The sequence below is a fragment of the Sebastes fasciatus genome, chromosome 7 (genome assembly GCF_043250625.1).
Source record: "Sebastes fasciatus isolate fSebFas1 chromosome 7, fSebFas1.pri, whole genome shotgun sequence".
Classification (NCBI taxonomy): domain Eukaryota; kingdom Metazoa; phylum Chordata; class Actinopteri; order Perciformes; family Sebastidae; genus Sebastes; species Sebastes fasciatus.
Window position 1 is genome coordinate 27,510,650 of NC_133801.1, and position 22,259 is coordinate 27,532,908.

Below are 22,259 nucleotides of genomic sequence, written 5' to 3' on the forward strand. Positions count from 1 at the left end.
TCACCATATCCAACAATAAAGGTATTGTGAGATACATATTCGTGTGTCAGGTCAAGATAGAATCTTAAGAATTCAGGCTTTCATTGCAGGCAATCAAATAGGACAGCACTGGTGATAATGGTGCACATCCAGATCAACAGTTAATCAAATGTATGAAGCATCAGTAAATAATTGCAAACTTGATGGCAGTTTGGCAATAAGAAAGAGAACGACCTCTGTTTTATTTGCATCAGCTTGTTGCCTGTGGGGTTTTCCATGTGGCTCTCAACATTCCTCCATAGTGATGCCCCTTACTTGAACCTCGATGACCTGGATCATCTTACAGTACTGTACAGACCTTAAACGTGCTCCCATTGCAACTCATAGTCCAGGGGTGTTAAAGATTCACTATCTGGTTACCCGTCCCTCTGTTACTAGTTGAAGGCTATCGTCGTCATCTCTCTCTCTTTCCGTGTGCAGGCCAACCCTCCGTCATACAGCCGATCAGAGGACCTGGCTTCACTGCTCTATCTGAATGAATCCAGTGTGATGAACTGCCTGAGGCAGCGCTATGGAGGCAACCTCATTCACACCTACGCTGGAACCAATATGGTGGTCATCAACCCCCTTAGCACACCCTCCATGTACTCTGAGAAGGTAAGTTTAAGAAAGCTTGTATTGCAGCATACTGTTTTAATGCCCATGGTTTTAGAATGATATGTTCACCTGTCATACTTGGGTGTCCATGTTGTGTGAAAAAGACAAAGCAGAGAAGCCCAAAAACTTTAAAGGGGACATATCATGAAAAACTCCCTTTATCAGTGATTGTGCTCATCCATGTGGGTATCTGGAGTGCTTACCAACCCACAAAATGTGAGATAAGGCAAACCAGTCAGTTTTTTTGTGGGCTGCCTCGATCAGAAAACGTGTGATTCATCAAGCCATTCAGATTTGGCTCCCCTTCCTAAGTCACATGCAATAGAATATATCGCCCACAGCTTGAGAACTACCTTTGTAACGATGCACCATATTTTTCTTGCAAGCAGGGTCTGAAATTAACTTTTAGTTAATAAAAAAAGTTAATTAGTATAAGTATTTATTTTTGTCTGCTACTCAGAAATTTTATCTGCCACTTTTGAAATCTATGCGCTAAATGAAAGAATAACCATCCATCATCAGCAACCGCTTATCCCGTTAGGGGTCGCGGAAGGGCTTGAGCCGACATTGGCGAAGGCGGGGTACACCCTGGACAGGTTGCCAGCCTATCGCAGGGCTGACACATAGACAAAGACACCATTCACACTCACATTCACACCTACAGGCAATTTAGAGTCAACAAGAAAAATAATGTGTTTTTTGAACATTACAGCATGTAAACATGTTCTAGTAGAAACCCCGGATACAAATATGAACCTGAAAATGAGCATGATATGTCCTCTTTAACTTTGCCTTATTAAAGTGAACCTCTTGTTCATCTCCTGCGGGCTCATCAGACAAGTTGCTCTCAGCTCAAATGGAAAACATGAAAAGAGGAAGGAATAAAGAAGACACAGTATTATGCAGTCAGTTTTACGGTGTAATCTAATAGGAAATTTCCCAGTCTAGGATTGAATTCTACCTGGAACGCATATAAAAATGTCTTAATCATATGTTGATGAAGCTTGCAGACCACCTGTTGAGCTCGATGATTGTCACAAATGTGATGGAATTTTCCATCAATTCCTCTCTTATTGGTAGAAAGGTCAGAGTGTTTGTCAGAGTGTCCCTCTGTTGACATTCTTGGGTTGGAGTCCTGTCTAGAGGAGCCACCGTTATCTGTACAGCTGTGCCTGTAGTGGAGACCGTAGAGCCAGTCGCTAGGGCAAGAGATGCCAGAGGAACGAAGTAAGTCATAACATGATAAGGGGTAAGACACTGAGCACCGGGGAGGAAGGACAGAGTTGTGAGGCCTTCACGCAGAGAGCATCTATTGTGGAGACCTGACAATTCTCCTTGATCAAGCTTCAATAAACCTTCTTTTGTAAGACATCATCAGCTCCGGACCTCTTCCTTCCAAAGATAACTTGTATATCAATTATTCCATCACAACAAATATTGAATAACTGGCAGAAATTTTACATTGGCAGCACTGTGTTTGTGGCTCTTATTTTAAGACCTCTCTGCTTAATCGGCTCCCCTGCTGTGTGCATCTTCTCCCCCCCTCTTCAGGTGATGCACATGTTCAAAGGCTGTCGGCGTGATGACTCTGCCCCTCACATCTACTCTGTGGCCCAGTCTGCCTACCGCAACCTGCTCACCACCCGGCAGGATCAGTCCATCGTTCTGCTGGGCAAGTCAGGCAGCGGCAAGACCACCAACTGCCAGCACCTGGTCCAGTACCTGGTCTCCATCGCCGGCAGCACGGGCAAAATCTTCTCTGGTGAGCCTGCAGATAAAAAAGAGTTCTAGTGTTAAAAAAGTTAACAAAAATCACAGATACTTAAAAATCGCAATACATATCAAATCGGCACCCAAGTATCGTCATAGTATCGAATCGGGAGATAGGTGAATTGTCCCAGCCGTAATAATAATATGTACCCACCATAAGAGCTGCTGTCCTTGTTAGCTTGTTGTTCTTTCCAGTTTATGATCAGTGCTGGGTATAGTGACCTGTTGCAGACTTAGTAGCATCATAGTTGTCTCTGGTGTCATTTATGACAGTAGGCTCAAGTATGTTCTAAGTTACATGTAAACAGACTGCTCAAGTATTCAGTGAAAAACATCAGAGGCATTCTCAATAAAAAAGTTTCTACTAATCCCCCAGAGCAAATGATGAGATACAATTATTTGACATTGTTTTGTTGTATACAGCTGAGAAGTGGCAGGCGGTCTACACCATCCTGGAGGCTTTTGGCAACAGCTCCACCTCTATGAACACCAACGCCAGCCGCTTCTCTCACGTAGTGTCCCTTGACTTTGACCAGGCTGGGCAGGTGGCCTCCGCCTCCATCCAGGTAACACACACACACACAACACACACACACACACACACACACACACACACACACACACACACACACACACACACACACACACACACACACACACACACACACACACACACACACACACAAGAGATGAAGCTTTGGAGACTGTGCTGAGTATGTCCACAGCAGAACTGTCCTGACTGTCTCCTCCTGCTTAGACGATGCTGCTGGAGAAGCTGAGGGTGAGCAAACGACCCGAGGCTGAGTCCACCTTCAACGTCTTCTACTACATGATGGCTGGAGCTGACAGCAGCCTCAGGTGACTCGTCTAGCACTTCTTTGTCAACAAAATGAGTAGCATAACTATGAAATCTTATTTTTTTTTATCTAAGTTATACATATTTCTTTTTAATTTAATTTCATGATTTTGTTTTTTTAAATTGGTCTCCAGTTCCAGGAACATTTGTTGTTCTGATTTGGGCATCGAGTTTGTTGTAGTCATTCCAGGCGACTGTTTGAAATCACTCCCTTGTTCACCTACTCACTATTCCCGATATAATTAACACTCAGTACTTTACTTTAAGGAGCAGCAGAATTAGATTTCAGCTTTTGAACCATTATTATCATATTGCGTCACAAATTGCAGGTAGTGTTGGATAAACTAAATCAAAAGACAGTGTTATTGAAATTCATGTGACATTGAAACCATGTAGAACAGAATCCAGAGGCTGATCCCAGAATCTTACCTCTCTCCTCCTCTCCCCTACAGAACGGAGCTGCACTTTAACCACCTGGCTGAGAACAGTGCCTTTGGGATCCTACCACAGTCTAAGGTAATCACACTACATGGTTTAACTCACATGTCTCAGTTCAGATTTTCTTTGCTGATTCCTATATCACAGGCCGACCGATACAGGAGTTTTTGAGGCCGATTCCAATATCGATTGGGTTTAAAAAGAGTTCATAGTTTTAAAATTATATAAAGATATATGTCTGGAAATAATTTTTTACACAGCCCATAAAATTAATAAACATTTTTGATGAGGTTCCTGTTTTTTTTTTCACACAATTGCGACCAAGAAATGTACTGAGCAGGACATGTTACAGCTGACAAATTAACTTTGGTGACACAGTTTCAAAACATTTCTTTAGCATTTCTCTACTTAAATTTCATTTATGGGCTGACATATACGCGGATACCGATGTATCTGCAATAAAGTAATATATATTTTATTTGTTTTTCTTCTCTAAGGTGGCAACAGATGTTAATGATTTACGAAACATAAAGGGTCACATATAAGTAACAGAGGACAGCATGTGAAAATAAGAATAAAATAGTTTGAAAAAAAAAAAGTAATGACTAAATTAAAAATAAAGATGGAGAGAAGGAGAAGGCGAAGAGAAAAGCGAGTGAAGGAATAAAAATAAATAAACGTAGGGCGTGATCTGGAATAATAATATTGGCCAATGTATCGGCCGGGCTCTCACCTCTGTGGTATTTATTGATGAAGTAGCTGTTTGCTGCTGCAACATTTCCACTTCCTGTCAGGGATCTTTACAGTTTGATCTGATCATATCCTTCTCCAGCCTGAAGACAAGCAGCGAGCCTCGCAGCAGTTCACCAAGCTGCAGGCAGCCATGAAGGTGCTGGGCATCTCTGGCGAAGAGCAGAAGGCCCTCTGGCTCATCCTGGGGGCCGTTTACCACCTGGGGGCCGCAGGAGCCACTAAAGGTAGGAACTCCCAACTGACTGACGGCAAATACATAAAAATCTTGAGTACATTGCGTCACTTGAAGATCGTGTCATTGCTTATACTGGTTGTTACATGATGAGAACATATAATGAGTCCCTGACTTTAAGGGCTCCTCAGCAGCACTGTAGCATTTACTATCTTCCCAAGGTGTAGAGACATTTCATAGAGCCAGAGGTCAAACCACAAAAAGGCACATTGAAAACATACACATATAGGAAAATTCACATACAAAAATATTTGGTGAGCAAGGTTAATCCTTCAGAGGAGCTGAAGGCCAGGCTGGATCGGCTCCTCCTCCCCAAATGACAATGAAATGTGTGTGTTCTCATCTTGTTATGGTGAATAAGACCAATGACACTTTGTTCACAAAACTGATAACAAACATTAAGCTTGATTTATCATTCGAGTTTGTAAGTAAAACCCGGTAGATGAAATCACTAATAGACTAAAATAATGCATGACTTTAACAAAATACATGCATGTCATCTACTTTGTCTTTCTCTAAAACATATCCCAGAAGCAGAGACAAACCTCTCCTCTTGTTTTCATCTCCTGTATCGGTCCATGTTCGGTAGAGCTTGAGGACGGATGTCACTCACTGTGTCACATCCCCTTTCATTAAATGACTCAGTATGGTATTTTCCACGGAAGGGGAAGACCACTGTAAAATCCATTAACTTTCACGCTGCAAGGATTTTAATTGAATTAACAGTTTTAAGATTCATTAGTGCTCACTTTACCATTCATTAGGCATGTCAGGAGAAACGAGAGGAGCATTAGATCAACTGTTCAGGGTATGACAGATGGAGCCAGATAAGCAAATACTGCAGACACAAACAGGTGAATGCAATAGTGACCCTTCAGCTCAATGCTCTACTCCAGGTGAGAATAGGCCAGTTTTGAGTACAGTATATGCAGGGGAGACAATAATGTGGAAAATATAATGTCATCCAATTCAATAGTGATGCAACAAATGTTACGTTTATGAAGACTTTAATGTCATTGTTATGTTGATACTGTGCCAGAAAGTCTTTTATTAAGTTTTGTCCACCAAGAGGACAAAATAACAGAAACAGTTTGTGTTGTTATAACCACCCGATTCAGCTGTTATCAGGCCATTAAATGGGCGTTATCAGTCGCTATAAGCATCATAGATTTGGGTCATCAGGGGCCTACTACGCCTACTACATTGTAAAAGTGAAACTTAAAAGCAACACAAATGTCACAATTTGAACATAAAAAGTCTTCTTTAGGTTCAGTCAACGAAAGCCCCACTTGGTTAAGTTTAGGGAAAAACATTGTGTTTTTGGTTAAAATAACTACGGGAAGCAAACTCCAATCTTCTGTCATTATTACTACGGTCGCTAGAGGTCGTTGTCATGTTCTTTTATACCTTCTTTTCACGATCTACCATGTGGATAAATGATAAAACCTACTAGTGGGTGTAGTAGGCCCCTATTGACCCACATCTATGGGGCTTATAGCGGCTGATAAGGCCTATTTAATAGCCGGACAGCAATCTGCTGTTATAATGCAGTCCAATCAGACCCCACCACTAACTACGGGTTAAATAAACATGGCTCTTACACCGTGTCAACAATTTTATACATTTTATACCTAGTGGGCTGTGTAAAATCTACTTGGAACAGTGGAGCCAAGAGAAAAAAAGATTTTTGGACTTGTTTCCTTAACATGCTACAGAAATGAGTTTTTACTCTTCTTTTCTTATTCTCATATGTCTGTCTCTGAACACTCAATTTATTCATTTTACCCAGAAAATTGCTTCTATGTCTCGCCAACTACGTATTAATTTCCCTCACCTTATTACTCCAACATTAATGACAACATAGCTCTGCTTAAATTACCCAAAACGGCTCAGAATGAAATGCAAATCCTTTTCATAAAAGCCCCAAAAAAAATCAGACTGGAGTTGACTTTCTACCAGCTGCCACTAGGTGTCAGGCGCGACCCGTGAATGCACACACTCTCAGTAGGCAGCATGCTGACTGCAACACCAACCAGAACATCAGGATTTTCCACTAGATGCTGTTTAGCCTCACACTGATTCTTCAGTTTGTAGTGTGGAAAATGCCGGTCAACTCAATGGGACATATTCTCACTCTAGCGGTATGTAACCATGCAGATAGTTGTGGTTTTATTCATCCAGGTTATGAAATGTCTGTGTGAGATTTCTGAGAAGTCTTTCCACCAGATGTTGGAGCCTGGCTGTTGGGATTTGCTGACCCTCAGCCACAAAAGCATTTATGGTGTTTGTGCCGATCGCAGTCAGCATTCCAGTTCATCCCAACTGTTGATTGGTCAGGGTTCTGTGCAGGCCAGTCAAGTTGTTCCACACCAAACTGGGAAAAGCAATTCTCAGTGGACTTGGCTTTGTGCACTGGGCATTATCATGTTGAAACAGGAAAGGGCGTTCAAAGTGACACAAAGTTGGACCAAAATATCCTTGTATGATGTTGGGCAAGACCAAACCAAGAAAAACAGAACCAAACCAAAAGTATGTGGACAGGGTTGTCCGTATACTCGTGGCCATAGACTGTATCTGCATGGCTAGATTCCACTAGTGACACAATGCTCATTTGTAATTTGGGTGAACAAGCTGCAAAACATGTTCACACTGCATTGCATGTAGCAGATAAATGTAGTTAGTGAAGGTCCTCTAAGTCAAGCAACACATACATTTACAGACCTGTATGTGCAATCTGTGTTAAGCCTACAAGAATCAAATCAGTCCTCTAGTTCAAGCAGTTCCAGGATGTGTTTGAATGTCCCAGCTATCACGAGCTTCTTCAGCGGTGTTCGGACATGTTTGTTTTTTGAGCTTGAAAGTTCATTCTTGACATTGAAAACAGCAGATGGCAAATCGATCTCAACTGAAGGTCAACTCTGTTGCTCAGAGCTTTTAATAACATTTCTTTTAACCCCGCCTCCCAGGAATCGGTCCAGCTTCGCTCTGGGGCTCATTCACATGATCAGCTGCACGGAAATCACTCTGGATTCAGCTATCAGTGCATTTTACAACCTTTAGGACCCTAATGATTTAAATAAGGATTATTCAAGTGTTCGTACTGGGAAGTTGATTTACCTAAAATGATCCACTGATTTACAGATGTGTCTTTCTAAATTTAAGTCTATGGGAAAAAGTCTTTTTGGCCCAATGCCATTAAATGATGGACATGGAAGTGTAATTCCACCGCCCTAGAGCTTAGATGTGTTTTTTTTGCAAACCTGTGTCAACATGACAACAGTCTTGGGACAAAAAAAAAAGACTTTGTAGCTTGAACAGTACAACAATTAGGAGATTTTTAAAGTCTTCACTGTCCCTGGCTGTTACTTTACTTAGAGGACAGTCTGAGTCTGTTGGGAAACCCCCTCAAGGATTCCTGGCAGTCCACAGAGTATCATTTACCATCCACTGATATAAACCAGGGGCTTGTGACGTGTGTGACGGTGACATGTCTAACTTCATAGCTTGCTCTTCCAAAGCATGTCGGTGTTGGTTTCAGTGTTGTTTAATGCTAATGTGTATGTTTTCCTGTGGCTGTGAATTGATGAATCCATGAACTGTGTTATCTCTAACCCCCTCTCTTTGCTTGCATGTTTGCATGCTGTGCCCTATCAAACGCAGACGGAGATGAAGGTAATGGAAAAAAAACAACACAACAACACACGAGTTGTTGACTGTTTTTCACTTAAAAACTTTATTTCAGAGGCTCTCTTGTTTGCATTTTATGTCTTAATGCCTTTATCATTCCTTCCAGGCCTTAAGACATTAGCATTTTTATTGTTTCTGCTCCTCCTCCCCCTCCTCTCTCATCTCCTTCCCTCTTGTGTTTTGCTGTTTTCCTCATGACGACTCTCCCCGCTCCCCTGTCTCACCCTTTTTCTCTTCCGTGAGATGAAAATCACGGGGATCAGAACTTTGCTGTCCCTTTTAAACTGCTCTCTCTGATGCCTCCCCATGTCGCCCACATTCGCCTCCCGAGCCGTCGTCACACTACAACACATTCTCAAAAGCAAAGTAAAGCTTGTTCATTTTCACTTCTCTAGTCAGTGTTTTGACTTTTCCACCACAGAACTTGTATTTCCCAGCTTACTCCGTGTATCCCCATGAAGTTTCTGCCTGGCAGGGGCTCCTGTTGATTCTCTGGCTCTGTGTCTAAGCTCTTTGATTGGCTGGCGGTGCGGGCTGTCATGTTGCCTTGGTTCCGTCTAACACATGGGCTTTGAATCGCCTCCAGACCAAATGGAGATGCTCTCCTCATACAGACTGATAGTCAGGCTATGATCAACAGTAATTAGCAAAAATCTAAATCGGAGTTGTTAGGTTTGTTTTCAATGTGTTTTCCACCAGATATCTCAGAAAACACCAGATTTAACTCTATAAAGCTTTTATTTTATTTGCTCAAATGCCTAGAGTAGCTAACATATGATGGCTTTTATTAGCTGTGGTCATTTGTTAGGAGTTTTCTTTGTAATTTAGTATTGCACTTCCATAAGTTGGGTCAATTGCAAGAAATACAGGCCCATATCTAGACTTTTAGTTTAGTACCTAGTATGGGTTAAGCTCCAAAAATGTAATTCTAAACTTCTCACAATGCAACTCGATTGCTTATGTTGTTAGAACTGTTATGTAATTGCCCGCATCTTTCAATCTCACACCCTCAATGTGTCTCCGAGCCCACATATTCAACTGACGTTACACGAGTAATCTCCTCAGACTTGACACAAAAGTGCATCCCTAGTTGTCGCGTTCATGGTTTTCTTACATTATATGCTGATTAGTACATTATGAGCTTTTATTACGTTTACATTATTACACTATGAGCGGCATTTAAATTTTCTCCCAATTTTCTGCCACTTTCAATGTGCAGCATGACTAAAGTGGTTATAATTAAGAAAGTAGACAGTCACATTTAAAAAGGTGTTATCATGGACTAAAATGCTTAGAAGATGATGCAGATGGAATCTCCATATTGGAGTCATTTCCTACAGCGGTGTTACCATCAAGTCACTTGTAGTACACTCGTCTATACATGGATGCTATCTGAGAGCATCGTGATGTAATACAGCGTGAACATAGGGAATCAGGCCCGTTGTTAGAACAGTTAGAAAAAGAACTAAATGTTCCGTTGATGGAAAAACTCGACCTCAAGTATGAATCTTAACACCTTAGCTGTCAGTTTTCACACAACTCCCACAGCCGTTTCCCCGGATCCACTTCCACTCCTGTCAGCAACACAGAGGAAATATCTCTTGTGGATATACAGACCCGCTGTTGAGAGATGCCTATCTGGGTTAAAGGCTAAGACGTATGTGGTTGACGCTGATTTGTACTTTTAGTCCAGGTTAGCTATAGCTGCTGACAGAAAGTACACAGGTTCTCTGATGTATCTCAATTGAAGCATCCTTTTTTTACCCTATTCACCCTCCCTCCCTCTTCATCTTTCTGTAGTTGACATCTTCATTATCTTTATTCCTCAGGTCGTTATTGCATATCTTTTTGTATTTTAAGCACATTTTCTACCTCCTTCTTTTAGCGGGTCGTAGGCAGTTTGCTCGTCATGAATGGGCTCAGAAGGCGGCCTACCTTCTGGGCTGTACCTTGGAGGAGCTGTCCTCTTCCATCTTTAAACACAAGGCTAAAGGACTGCAGCACTCCACCTCGTTCAGAGGAGGACCGGACGAGGCCGGCCAAGGTGACAGCGCAGGTAAAAACCCAAACTGAATGTTGATTCTCCTTCGTGAGATCGTGTTGGCTTTTCACTGAAAATCTGATGTGGTCAGTGGTGGCTTCCCTGCCCCTGATATGATGAACAGTTTAATTGAGATCAGTGCACCATTGATAAACACTGTATGTGGGAAGCTTTGATAAGATATAGTCTAAAATTACAATTTAAATCTGCTTACTGAGAATGTAACCAAACATTTGATGCCAGTTTTTGCTAATTGACAGTTCACACATTTCTTCAAAAATAATTGAGGTTTGATAGTCATCCGTGAGTGGTTGTTTTCCAGGATTGTTTCACAGGTTTGAAATGCTGTTCCAAAGAGATAAGTCCTTGGAGAAAAAACACTATTAAAAGAGTAAAACCCTGTGACACCTGTGCTGACCCTGAGCAGAGGATATCAGCTGTAGACTTGGGGGGGTTGATTTGACGTTCTTCATCTTGTTTCTCGTTGTCTCTGACTCTGATCTGTTGTCTCTCAGGCTCTAAGGTCACAGCTCTGGAGTGTTTGGAGGCCATGGCATCCGGACTCTACTCGGAGCTCTTCACTCTTGTCATCTCCCTAATTAACAGGTAAGACCTTGCAATATTCACTTCCAAATATGTGACGTTATTAGTTTGATCTTATTGGGAGTTATTTTTCAGAAGTGTTCATGATGTAGTTGACACATACAGCATGTCTGTTTATTAAAAACAGCTACTGTCTCTTTCTCTTCAAACATCGACATGGGATGCAGATATCGTACTACTTTCTTTCCCCAGTGTATTTTTTTTCCTTCCTCCATTCTTCCTCTCTTCCTTTTTAGCTTTAACTTTAACCCCTCCGTTCTCACCTTCCTCTTTCCTGTTTATCCTTTTTTCCATTCGTCTTTTTATTCTTACCCATTTCCTTTCAGAATTGTCCTCCCTCTTCCGATACCGATACCAGTATCATAAATGCCTCCGATACGGCCTAAAATGCTCGATCGGCATACTTGCCAACCCTCCTGATTTTCCCGGGAGACTCACGTTTTTCATTGCCCTCTCCCGGTTTCCTCCTGGGGTCACAAGACTCCCGTATTTCTCCCGATTTATGACACATTTTCACACCTTTTTTCATTTTCATTATCACAACCTGTTTATTCACTCTAATCTATTTTAAGTCTATCTGTTCCTATGCTTTTGCTCACCTAAAAATGTGGTGCTCCATTACAAACGATGCTATCTTCTAAGTTGTGTAACAGATCTAGATGTAAACACCTGGAAATAGAAGCTGAGATCCTGATCTCTTGTCTCACATTCATCTTTTGATGTCAAACCCAAATGTTTTCAGTGTACAGCAAAAATAAAGGAATTGGCCTCGCTGTTCCAATAGTTTTCGAGGGGATTGTATGTTTCTGAAAACATTTGAGGAGAGAAATAGGCATTACAGTAACAGAATATTGATTCATATTTTATCAGCGCTGCCTTGTTTGACAGTTTAATCAGAGTTAGTGAGTTTTTCGAGACTGCTCGGCTCTGATTGGTTGTTTTTCTTTGGGCGCAGTGGAATCTGGCAGAAGCTGTTAGGAGCACTAGGAGGATGCGGCAGAGGAACATTATTGTTTTCCCAGATTATCTGTCTCATGCACTGCTGTCAGGATATAGTGACAGTTTTATAACAATAACTTTTTTATCATATTTGCTCAAAGTTACAGACTGCAGCTTTAATAAGGTTAGCATGTGCTGCTTTGTTTCTGCTGTGTATGGCAGCTCTGCACTATTGTTTGAATCTTCCTCTTTGCAATAAACAATTAGCCTTGGCAGTGTTACACAGGTGGCTGTGAAACAATGTGCTGTTTCACTTGCCTGCAATTCATTTCATATTGTGCCTTTGTCTCAATATGCTCTGCTGCAGATTTTTTGTAAACCCCGCACACATGGTGTTACTCACAGATATCAGTTCTACTGTGAAAGTTGCACATTTCTATTTCTACACTGTAGAAACGCTGTCCAACATTTCCTCCCACAAAAGTGACCAGACTCAAACCAACAAATCTCTGAAACAAGAAAATGTAACAATGTACGCACGTTTCTGTTCTTTTATTTGATCAGATATTTATGAGCATTACCAGCCATGCATATACACATTGATCTTTACAGTTTACATGCCCTATTTGAATGTATACCAGCCATTCACTTTTTTTTATAACATTTTTATTTAAGAAAAAGGGCATAGTTCAAGGAAAAATTAAAAAGAAAAAAAGCCAACAAACACAAAATTAATATAGTAAAACATACATACAGATTGCTTTGAAATATAACCAAATTTGTGGATGTTCAAGTGTATAGGCTTATTTACCATCAGTTCTTAACACTACATTCTAGTGTGTAGAGCGCTCGATGAGCGCTTCCTGGGGCGGGCTAATCTTGACCAATAAAATTGCAGTGCCTGCCTCATTTTGGGGAAGGGTCTTTCAGAATAAGATACTAAAGGGTTCCATGTTGCATGGAATTTTTGGGTTTGCCCTCTAACGGAATATTTTATCTTTTCTAACGTAAGGAGTAGCATCAGGTCGTTCATCCTAGTGGAAGATTTCGGTGGGTGTTCCCATTTCCACTCAGGCAAAATCTTTCTCCGAGCGAGAAGAGTTGCAAAGGCAAACACATCTTTTATTTTATTAGTCATTGATATACCCTCTCCCTGGAACTCCAAAAATTGCCATTTCAGCACAGTCTTTGAGATAAAGTCTGAAATACAGTAGCCCAGAAGTTGTTCAGCCTATTACAAGACCAGAACATATGGGTGAGGTCTTCCTTTTCTATGTGACATCGATCACATATTTCATTGACATTAGATCTTAGACAGTCTGGCCCTGCTATAATGGATTCGGCGAAGAACCTTAAAACGGAATTAAGCTAAGGCGGGCACATGAGGTTGACCCGTTTACCCTCCCCCATGCACCACTCCATACTTCAGATATATCAGTTCCAAGCTCTTCCACCCAGTCTGCTCGGATCTTGTCAAGTTTTACATTATTGAGTGACATGATAGTACTATAAATATTTGAGATTAGACCTCTAAGCTGTGCAGGAGTTTGCAAAATAACTTCTAGTCCTGTCCTTGGTGGTAGACTGGGGAAAACATGGGCTACCGGCCATTCTTGTTCATTGATACTTACACAGCAGTCAGAACCAGAATACAAGTGGATCACACACACATAAAAAAACAACCAAATAATGAAATCAACAAACACAAAATACATACATTGTGTTTTTCAGAAAATCTGAAAAATCTGGGTCAAAGTGTTGATATGGTCAGGAAGCCTTGCATAAGTGCTAGGTTTATGTATTAGCCTGAAGGAAAGTCTCTTGTAAGAAGCCAGTTGAATTATAAGATGGCACCATGCACTCAGACTCTGCAGGTGTTTATTTTAATATGTTAACCTATTATATATTGGTTTAATATTCAGAACGTGGATACGTTAAAACTGCTTTTTTTCTATTTTATATCGTTGTAAATTAAATGTCTTTTGGATTTTGGACAGACAAAACGGCAGCTTCCCAGTGTCAAAGCGTCATCATCACTGAAGATGATTCATGATAATATCTGTGTTCCTCAGGGCTCTGAAGTCCAGTCAGCACTCTCTCTGCTCCCTGCTGATCGTGGACACTCCGGGTTTCCAGAACCCTCGGCTGGCTCAGCAGCAGCGGGGAGCCACGTTTGAGGAGCTCTGCCACAACTACACCCAGGAGAGGCTGCAGACCCTGTTCCATGAACGCACCTTCGTCCGGGAGCTGGAGAGATACAAGGAGGTGCTGCTGGACAGAACATACACATATTAGCACATTAGCTTATAATTTTATCCTTAGATAAGATTATCTGCGGTGAAAATAGTCTCAATTAAAATAAGTATTTTTTATTTAAATGGTTGGTTCGTTCAAATTGAAACAATATGATATCTTTTCTTTTTTATTTACATGCTCACCTCTAGTGGCATCTACCCATGCATATAGTTTCGGTTTGGAGATACCAGTAGATCTCAACACAGTGGAGGCCAATGGAAATTCATTGGTGTCCACGGCATTGGAAAATGACATTCAAAAACTCTGGATAATCTGCAGAAAACACAGGCTGCGGTCGAATAGTCTTTACTGCTCAGGAAGGTTCCCAACTGAGTGAAATGACCCGGAAATATCAAAGTTGTCCAATTCTCTGCTAAATGCTAAGGAAAGGTGCTTCAATGCTTCCTTTCTTATTTCCTTAGCATAGGATACACTGAACCATCCTTTACCAAAGGAAAGGAGATAATGCCGTCCCACAATTCCTTGCAGCAGCAACATATAAAGTGATGCACCATTCGGCCGTGATTTGACAGGAATCCTCACTTGAATTGTACAGCATCGAGTTTGTCACTGTAGCTCATTTTTTACATGTTATGAATAAAGTTGCAAAAAAGGGAAAAAAAAAGGTATCATCCGTCCGCTGCCGTGTAAACCCAGTCGGATTTTCTGAGCATCGCAGTTATCTTTTCCTAAGTCCTTATGAATTCTCCCTCACATCTTTCTTTGACCTCATGACGTCTTCCATTGAGGTCAAGGAGGAGTGGTTAGGAAAAGACATAGGACATCATTATTTTTTGACTATTCGACCACAGTCACCGTATTCAACGTTTTTTTTAGGAACTATTACTACTGTTAGATGTAGTTCCAATGAAAACTGTTCACATCAATGTCTTGAGATTATCCTGGATTCACCTCGCAAAACTATCTGCATGGATCGGTACCACCATAGGTAACTGAGAAACACTCATTCAAAGACAAATTAACTTAATGATTGTACCCTTTTTTAGAAGCATTGCGCTAATTACAAACAAATGTACCCTCACACAACCCAATCTACAGTCTAGGTTTGCCTAATTTCATAATCGATCTGAATATAGCTTCAGTTGTGATTCATTGATGATCTCATCTTCTGCTGGTAAATCTCCTGTAGGTTACTAACCTAAGCCTTTATCCCCTCCTGCATCTAGGAAAACATAGAGCTTGCTTTAGATGACATAGAGTCCAGTACCTCACTGTCTGTAGCAGCTATTGACCAAGCCTCATCCCAAGCTCTGGTAAGCACAAGAAACATCACTACACTGTCTCTGTTTCAGGCTATCTATGTGCATGAGATATCATTGTGGTGAAACCTGTGATGAACTCTTAGAAAAACTGTTATTTGACTGTTCACCTGCCCAGGTGTTTGTTGTTTACAACTCGTAACATTGTGTCAAATTAAATCTTTAGCCTTAAATAGAGAAACAAGCAGACAAGGATCATTTGTATGCTGTACCAGGCCTGTTGGCTCCATCCAATTAGATAGGCTCTTCGTGATTGTGGCTCATTTTCTTTTCTAATTTGCTCCATTTCCTTTTGGAAATTCCTCTCACATCAGCAATATTAATTGGATTCAAGTTTGTGATTTGTGTCCCTCTTGTTGGCTTGAAAGGGTCTCTCTCGCTCCACCCATCAGTTGGCCTCTTAACGCAAAGCCCATTCAATTATTAGTGGTACGAATATGTGTGGCACCAGGCCTTGGCAGAAAGTCTGCAGCGTTGATGTGTATTGGCTTGAGCGAGTTGCACTAACAAGTGTTTTAAAATGCCCGTGAATAGATTTGTATTGAAGTTGATTGCAAAAAAAAGTAAATATGCCACCGTATACGTGTGTGTGAAGTGGAAATCACAGTTTAAGCTCTGATGGAGCGTCATATTAGCAGCATCAGCAACAAAGGTAGATACGTTTTATTGCCACTCAACAGTTTTGGTGGTAATTGTTTTGGTACAACAAGGCAGTTCAGTTCTAGGGCAAAGACGGAGAGAAGAAAGCAAGCAAAAGGACACCATAAACCATTACAACAACACACACTAAAAGGAATCACATGACAGTGAAAATGTATGATATGAAGAGTTCAGTTCCCATCAGAAGTGCGCAATGATTGTTGTACCAGTGCAAACAAGCCCAGTTCTAGTTCAGTTCAGTCAGAGCAAAACAGGTCAAGAAAGAATCTGTTTTTGAATGGAGTGGTTTTGGTTAATATCGGTAGAAGAAGCATAGCCATGTAGAGAGGAGTCCAAGGTGGATGGATAGGTCAACACAGTTAAAGACAGAGTTAAAGCTGGTTTCCTGTAACCCTGTATCAAGTTTTTTTGTAACCATGATGATGAAAGTTCTCTCAGCTTATTGGTTTTTGATGAAGAAAATACTCATATGGGACTTTTTCAAAGGGTTAGAGGACCGACACAGAAAATCAGTTATCATATCCAGGTTCCTCCTGAAAGTCAATGTTGGTTTCCTTTAACAATGACAACAAGCAATCTTTTTTTTTTTTTTTTTAACTCAAATCACAATCCTTCCCTACCCAAGTTTTTTTTAACCTAATATTAACCAAACCTGAATTATAGAAAGAGGGCAGATCAGGAAAAAGTCGTATGAATCCTTATTGTAACGGTTTTGGATGACACTGATAAACGATGATGTACTGTCGGTGGGGATGTTAGAAGATGCTCATATGTGTCCTTTTTTGGCTTTAAGGTTAGGCTTCCTTAACCTTAACAGATCTGTTGTTTTGAACCAAAATCACAATCTTTGCCAAACAAATAGTCTTTATTCCTAAACACACAAAAGCGGCATATTATTTTTTTTTTCAGAACAAGGTTGAGGTTGACCTTTCGCACTTATCACATATCACATTCAAAACGAACAATATAGTGTACAACAACACGGCGGCCTTGACAAATGCAGCGCAGACCAGATCCTCCTTCCATTCTTACCTTTCACAATAAAAGCCCTTGACATATACATTGATTTTTGAGGTTGAAGAAACTCAATGAAATAGCATACAGTAGTTTAGGCTATACAACAGTTTTAGCTCAGACAGACTGACAGATGCTGCTCTGGGTCATTGGGATCCTGGTAGTTAGTCCTCTGCCTGCGTGAATCTATTCAAACCTTCAAATAAGTGTTGAAACTGTTAATTCGTCACGCCCCTGGTGTATAAAGGTCTTATCTCTGGTCTCGGAAATTAGGAACCTAGATGATCTGTCATGACCCCTACCAATGAGCTTTCACCCACCATGGTATCTTTAATCTTTGTACAGTGAACGTACAATATACAGGTTGAGTAATTCAGCACCAAACAAATAAAATGGGAGACATGGGGCACCCTTTGTGTTATCAAAGCTGCTAGATAGCAAGTACTAATTTGGCAGCAGTAACTGAAATTAAGAAAAAGAAAACTCAATGGCAGCATGGTTTATGAGAAGGTTATTCCTCATTCCTGCACAATCTTTATTTTGCACTGTTCTAGTAGAATAGTTTCTCATGAAATACAATTACATTGACCGGTAAAGAAAGACTTGTTGAAATCTCATCGCGGTCACTGTTGATGGCTGCTAGCTGCAACCCGTGGATCCCAGCGGGACGTCAGTAGAGTAGGCGGTTTTAGGAACAGTTATTAAAGCTAGAAAGTTAGAATCCCTGGCTTCAGTCGGTTATATGCCTAAACTGAAGCAATACAATGATTGAGTCTGGTAACCTGTTTGGATGCTTTTAGAAGACAAACAGGGGTGTTCTCAGGAGAACAGCTTTGACGTCACACGAGAAAGGAAAGGACAAAGATATCCAAAAAAATAGAAAGCAATTGGAAAGATTATTAACCTGACACATTTCCATCCTTTCACCAGATTAGAAAAGGTTAAAAGCAGCCCTTTCATATGTCACAAGACATCCCGTGCTACAATACACAAGGACAGGGGTTAAATTCTCTTTGGAATTGGATAATGGCCATACTGAATGTCGGAAGAAGGCATCTGAGTGAACTTTGCAAAACCAAAGGACTTCTGAAGTGTGTGTACAAAGATCATCGTGAAGAGAGAAAGCAACGGGATGCTGTAGATTAGTGAAGTGAGAGAAGTTATTTCAGACGTCCAGGATTCTGGAAGTAAAGCCCTGTTTATTTTCTGCATAGATGATGTTATGTGACTGACAGATGACACATTTTCAAGGCTTGGGTGGACATTAGAAATCACCGGTTGAATCATCAGAACAAAAGATGAACAACTGTGTTAGAAAACAAGGTCAGGATACGTCGGCTATCCAAGGAGAAATCCAGTTGATGACACTCTGCAGAAACCTGATATTTGCGCGGCATTTTGTTCACAAGTGATGAAGTTGCTGCAGCTCTGACTGTCTTCTTCTCCATAGCAACAGCAGCTACGGCAATTACTGGCTCTGGCTGTAGACAGCTCACCATGTGGTCATTCACAGGAAGCCTTGTCCTATTTTTACAGTGGAATGTTATATATATATATATATATGCATTTTTTTTTCTTTTATATTATTAATATTATATTTAAGATTTGGCTTTCAAAAACCATGTAGAATTAACAGTAAATCTCTCATTACATGCTGTCAGAGATTGTTCAAGCACACAGTTGTTCAAAGGTTTCCTTCTTTTGAGGAAATTAAAAGGAATTACAGTTTTAGGTGGAATCCTGAATCCAAAAGACCTCCATGTTAATTATGCTGGGATCAGACTACACCAGGGCTATTCAGTTACAAATTCAACTGGGCTAGATTTTAAAACCAGGAAATGTAGATGGGCCAGACATTTTCAACAGCCTATTTAAAACCTTTTTGTTTTTGACAAATTTTAAACAAATGCAAATGAATGTAGTAGCAAAAAAAATAGCAATGTTTATTGTTTCATTTAAAAAAAATAAAAAACATACATCATACATCGAACCATAGCAAGCGGCAATAACAGTAACCAATAACTCCCTCTATCTCTCTCTACCATCTCCCTCCCTCTTCCCTCCAAGCTATGATTGGTGGGGTCTAATGTGATCATCTTGAAAGGGGAAAATAAAATGAAGAGAATCTGTATATATATTAGGACTGTCAATCAATTCAAATATTTTTTCGCAATTAATCGCATGATTGTCCTTAGTTAATCGTGATTAATCGCAAATTAATCGCACATTTTGGTTCGGTTCAAAATGTACTTCAAAGGGAGATTTGTCAATTACTTAATACTCTCATCAACATGGGAGTGGGTAAATATGCTGCTTTATGCAAATGTATGTATATATTTATTATTGGAAATCAATTAACAACACAAAACAATGATAAATATTGTCCAGAAACCCTCACAGGTACTGCATTTAGCAGACATAAATATGTTCAAATCCTAACATAACAAACTGCAGCCCGACATGCAACAACAGCTGTCAGTGTGTCAGTGTGCTGACTTGACTATGACTTGCCCCAAACTGCATGTGATTATCATAAAGTGGGCATGTCAGTAAAGGGGAGACTCGTGGGTACCCATAGAACCCATTTACATTCACATATCTTGAGGTCAGAGGTCAATGGACCCCTTGACCAGGCCAGTTTTTCCTTGCCAAAATGTTATGTAACTTTGGAGCGTTATTTAGCCTCCTTCACAACAAGCTAGTATAACATGGTTGGTACCAATGGATTCTTTAGGTTTTCTAGTTTCATATGATACTAGTATCATAGCGTTAAAATTGAGCCCGCTACTACCTAAAAATTGCAAGTTGTGTTAATGAAATTATTGGCGTTAAAACAAATTTGCTTTAACGCGTTATTATCGTGATAACTTTGACAGCCCTAATCTTCCCTATAGGACACTCATGAAATAGTGTTTGCTTTTATCTTTGTTCTTGTTTTTTCAGTAAAACTATTTCACTATTACATCATGTTATATTCCCGTTTTACCTGCATATTGTTTCATGAACTTAAGTGCTGGAAAAAAAAAAAGACTTCTACACATTTTGCCTTGACCTCATGATTTTTTCAATCAAGGTCAAAAAGAAGTGATTGTGAAAGAAAAAGTAAGGGGACATCTCTGAGTGTTGGTATCCATCACAGGTGCGATCTCTGGCCAGGACGGATGAGGCTCGAGGCCTCTTGTGGCTGATGGAGGAGGAGGCCATTCAGCCCGGAGGTTCAGAGGAAACCATGCTGGAGAGACTCTTCAGCTACTACGGCTCTGCGCAGGGAGAAAACAAAGGTGAGCACTCAACCTGTCGCCGCCTGCTGAAGCAATCAACAGTAGGTTCCTGGAGTTTTGCAGGAACAACAGACCGCACTGATCGTACTCCTGACATTGTGGGGGAATAATGGAAATATTTCCCATGTGCTGCAGGAGCCAGTCTGCTGCTGCGAGGAGAGAAACCCCACCTCTTCCTGTTGGGCCACAGCCACGGGACCGACTGGGTGGAGTACAACGCTCAGGGCTGGCTGAGCCATGCCAAGCACAACCCTGCTGCTCAGAACGCTGCCACACTGCTGCAGGACTCCCAGAAGTACGACCGCTCACAGCAACATCCACTTTATTAGAGTCTGTTGGGGATTAGTAATGCTGTGCTGTCTTGTTTGGGTTATCTGTTTAAATCAAGCTCACAGAAAGAGTGAAACAGAACTCTGTCTGTGCACCAGATGACTTTCCTGGGAAAAAGCCTACGAGACACTGGAACCCTGTAATATCCATCTTTATTAGAGAAGAGCAAAATATGAGGGATGGCAGTCGCACAAACTGACAAGCTAGAGAAATGAAATTGCTTGTGGATTGAAAATGGCAATAAATCTTTAAAGAAGCAGTTCTCCCACAATACAAAAGAAAAACATATTCTCTCATGTACCTCTAGTGGTATCAATCCATGCAGATGGGTTTGATTTTATTTTCCCAGGTTTTAAGATTTCTGCTTCCACCGTAATACAATGGAGCTGAATGGAACTATCACTACGCTATAATTCAGTATTTATCAACAACAAAATCCCATAAATAACAAATACATGATAAATATGTTGATGTTATGTTATGTGTAAAAAGATGCTCAATTTTCTGATGACTTAATACATTCATGAGCACTTAGATGATGAGTAGGTCTAAGATTTATTATCCACTTTTACATGTTTATTGAAAATGATACAGCTAAACCATAAACACCCCAAGTTGCCTAAGTCATTTAGAATTTACTGAATTCATCACGTCAGCATCTGTCAAGTTTGTCGCTTTGTATTCTCTTCTTTTTCTTTTGCATTTTCATCCGTTTTTCTGTTGTCAATTGTCTGGCTTCCAATCCCTCATAGCAAAAAAGCACGATATGAAAAGGTCAGATCATTTGTCAGTTACATAAAAAGAAAAACATTACGTCACTGCCATCAAAACGTGTTACGTTACTGCATTACCTACTGAGAAAACTGCCAAAATGAAAACCCCTTTGCAATTCCTTGCGCATGTTGGTTATATTGTCCAGAGGGCGCGTAGCCTACTGTAAACCTACCTCTGAATGTACTGACTCTACAGTCATTGCTTAGCCTCGTCAACGGCATCTGCAGACGCAATATCCCCTTTACAGCTCTTTATTATATCAAGGTCAGGCCCTGTTCCCTCCATGTTACGCCTCATAGGGGTTTTATTAATGATCTTACGGAAAGATGGAGACTCTACAGTACAGTTGATATTGGTAGCATCTCCTCCACCACGTAACCAGCTACAAGCTCGGTAATTTCCCTCGGAGCGACAGCCGGAAGCCGTTGCTGTTTTGGAGCTGTAGCACCGGCATCGTTCTCCTCCTCGATGCGCCTCACCACCCACCAGCGTTGTGGAGCGCTGTGTGAATGCAGGTGCATTGTTCAAATTTGAAGTAGAGTTCTTCACAGCTGACAGACGCTTATCCCCCCAGCCACAATTTGCATTTCCCTGTGATGTTCTTGTGACAGATGATTACTTGAATTGCAAAGTCACTCGTTACGTTACTCCTTACAACACAAAAGTAATC

General features: G+C 40.8%; 1 protein-coding gene across 19 annotated transcripts in view; it reads left to right on the forward strand.

The window, feature by feature from the left end:
- Positions 1-22,259, forward strand: part of myo18ab (myosin XVIIIA b) — a 140,700-nt gene that overhangs the window by 45,866 nt on the left and 72,575 nt on the right. For all 19 annotated transcript variants that reach the window (XM_074640050.1, XM_074640051.1, XM_074640062.1 and 16 more), the window contains 12 exons: positions 460-636; positions 2,188-2,398; positions 2,830-2,972; positions 3,164-3,264; positions 3,715-3,778; positions 4,533-4,677; positions 10,258-10,428; positions 10,929-11,019; positions 14,028-14,220; positions 15,438-15,524; positions 20,344-20,485; positions 20,621-20,780. In XM_074640050.1, coding sequence (XP_074496151.1) covers positions 460-636; positions 2,188-2,398; positions 2,830-2,972; positions 3,164-3,264; positions 3,715-3,778; positions 4,533-4,677; positions 10,258-10,428; positions 10,929-11,019; positions 14,028-14,220; positions 15,438-15,524; positions 20,344-20,485; positions 20,621-20,780 — 1,685 coding nt within the window. The remainder of the gene's footprint in view (positions 1-459; positions 637-2,187; positions 2,399-2,829; positions 2,973-3,163; positions 3,265-3,714; positions 3,779-4,532; positions 4,678-10,257; positions 10,429-10,928; positions 11,020-14,027; positions 14,221-15,437; positions 15,525-20,343; positions 20,486-20,620; positions 20,781-22,259) is intronic.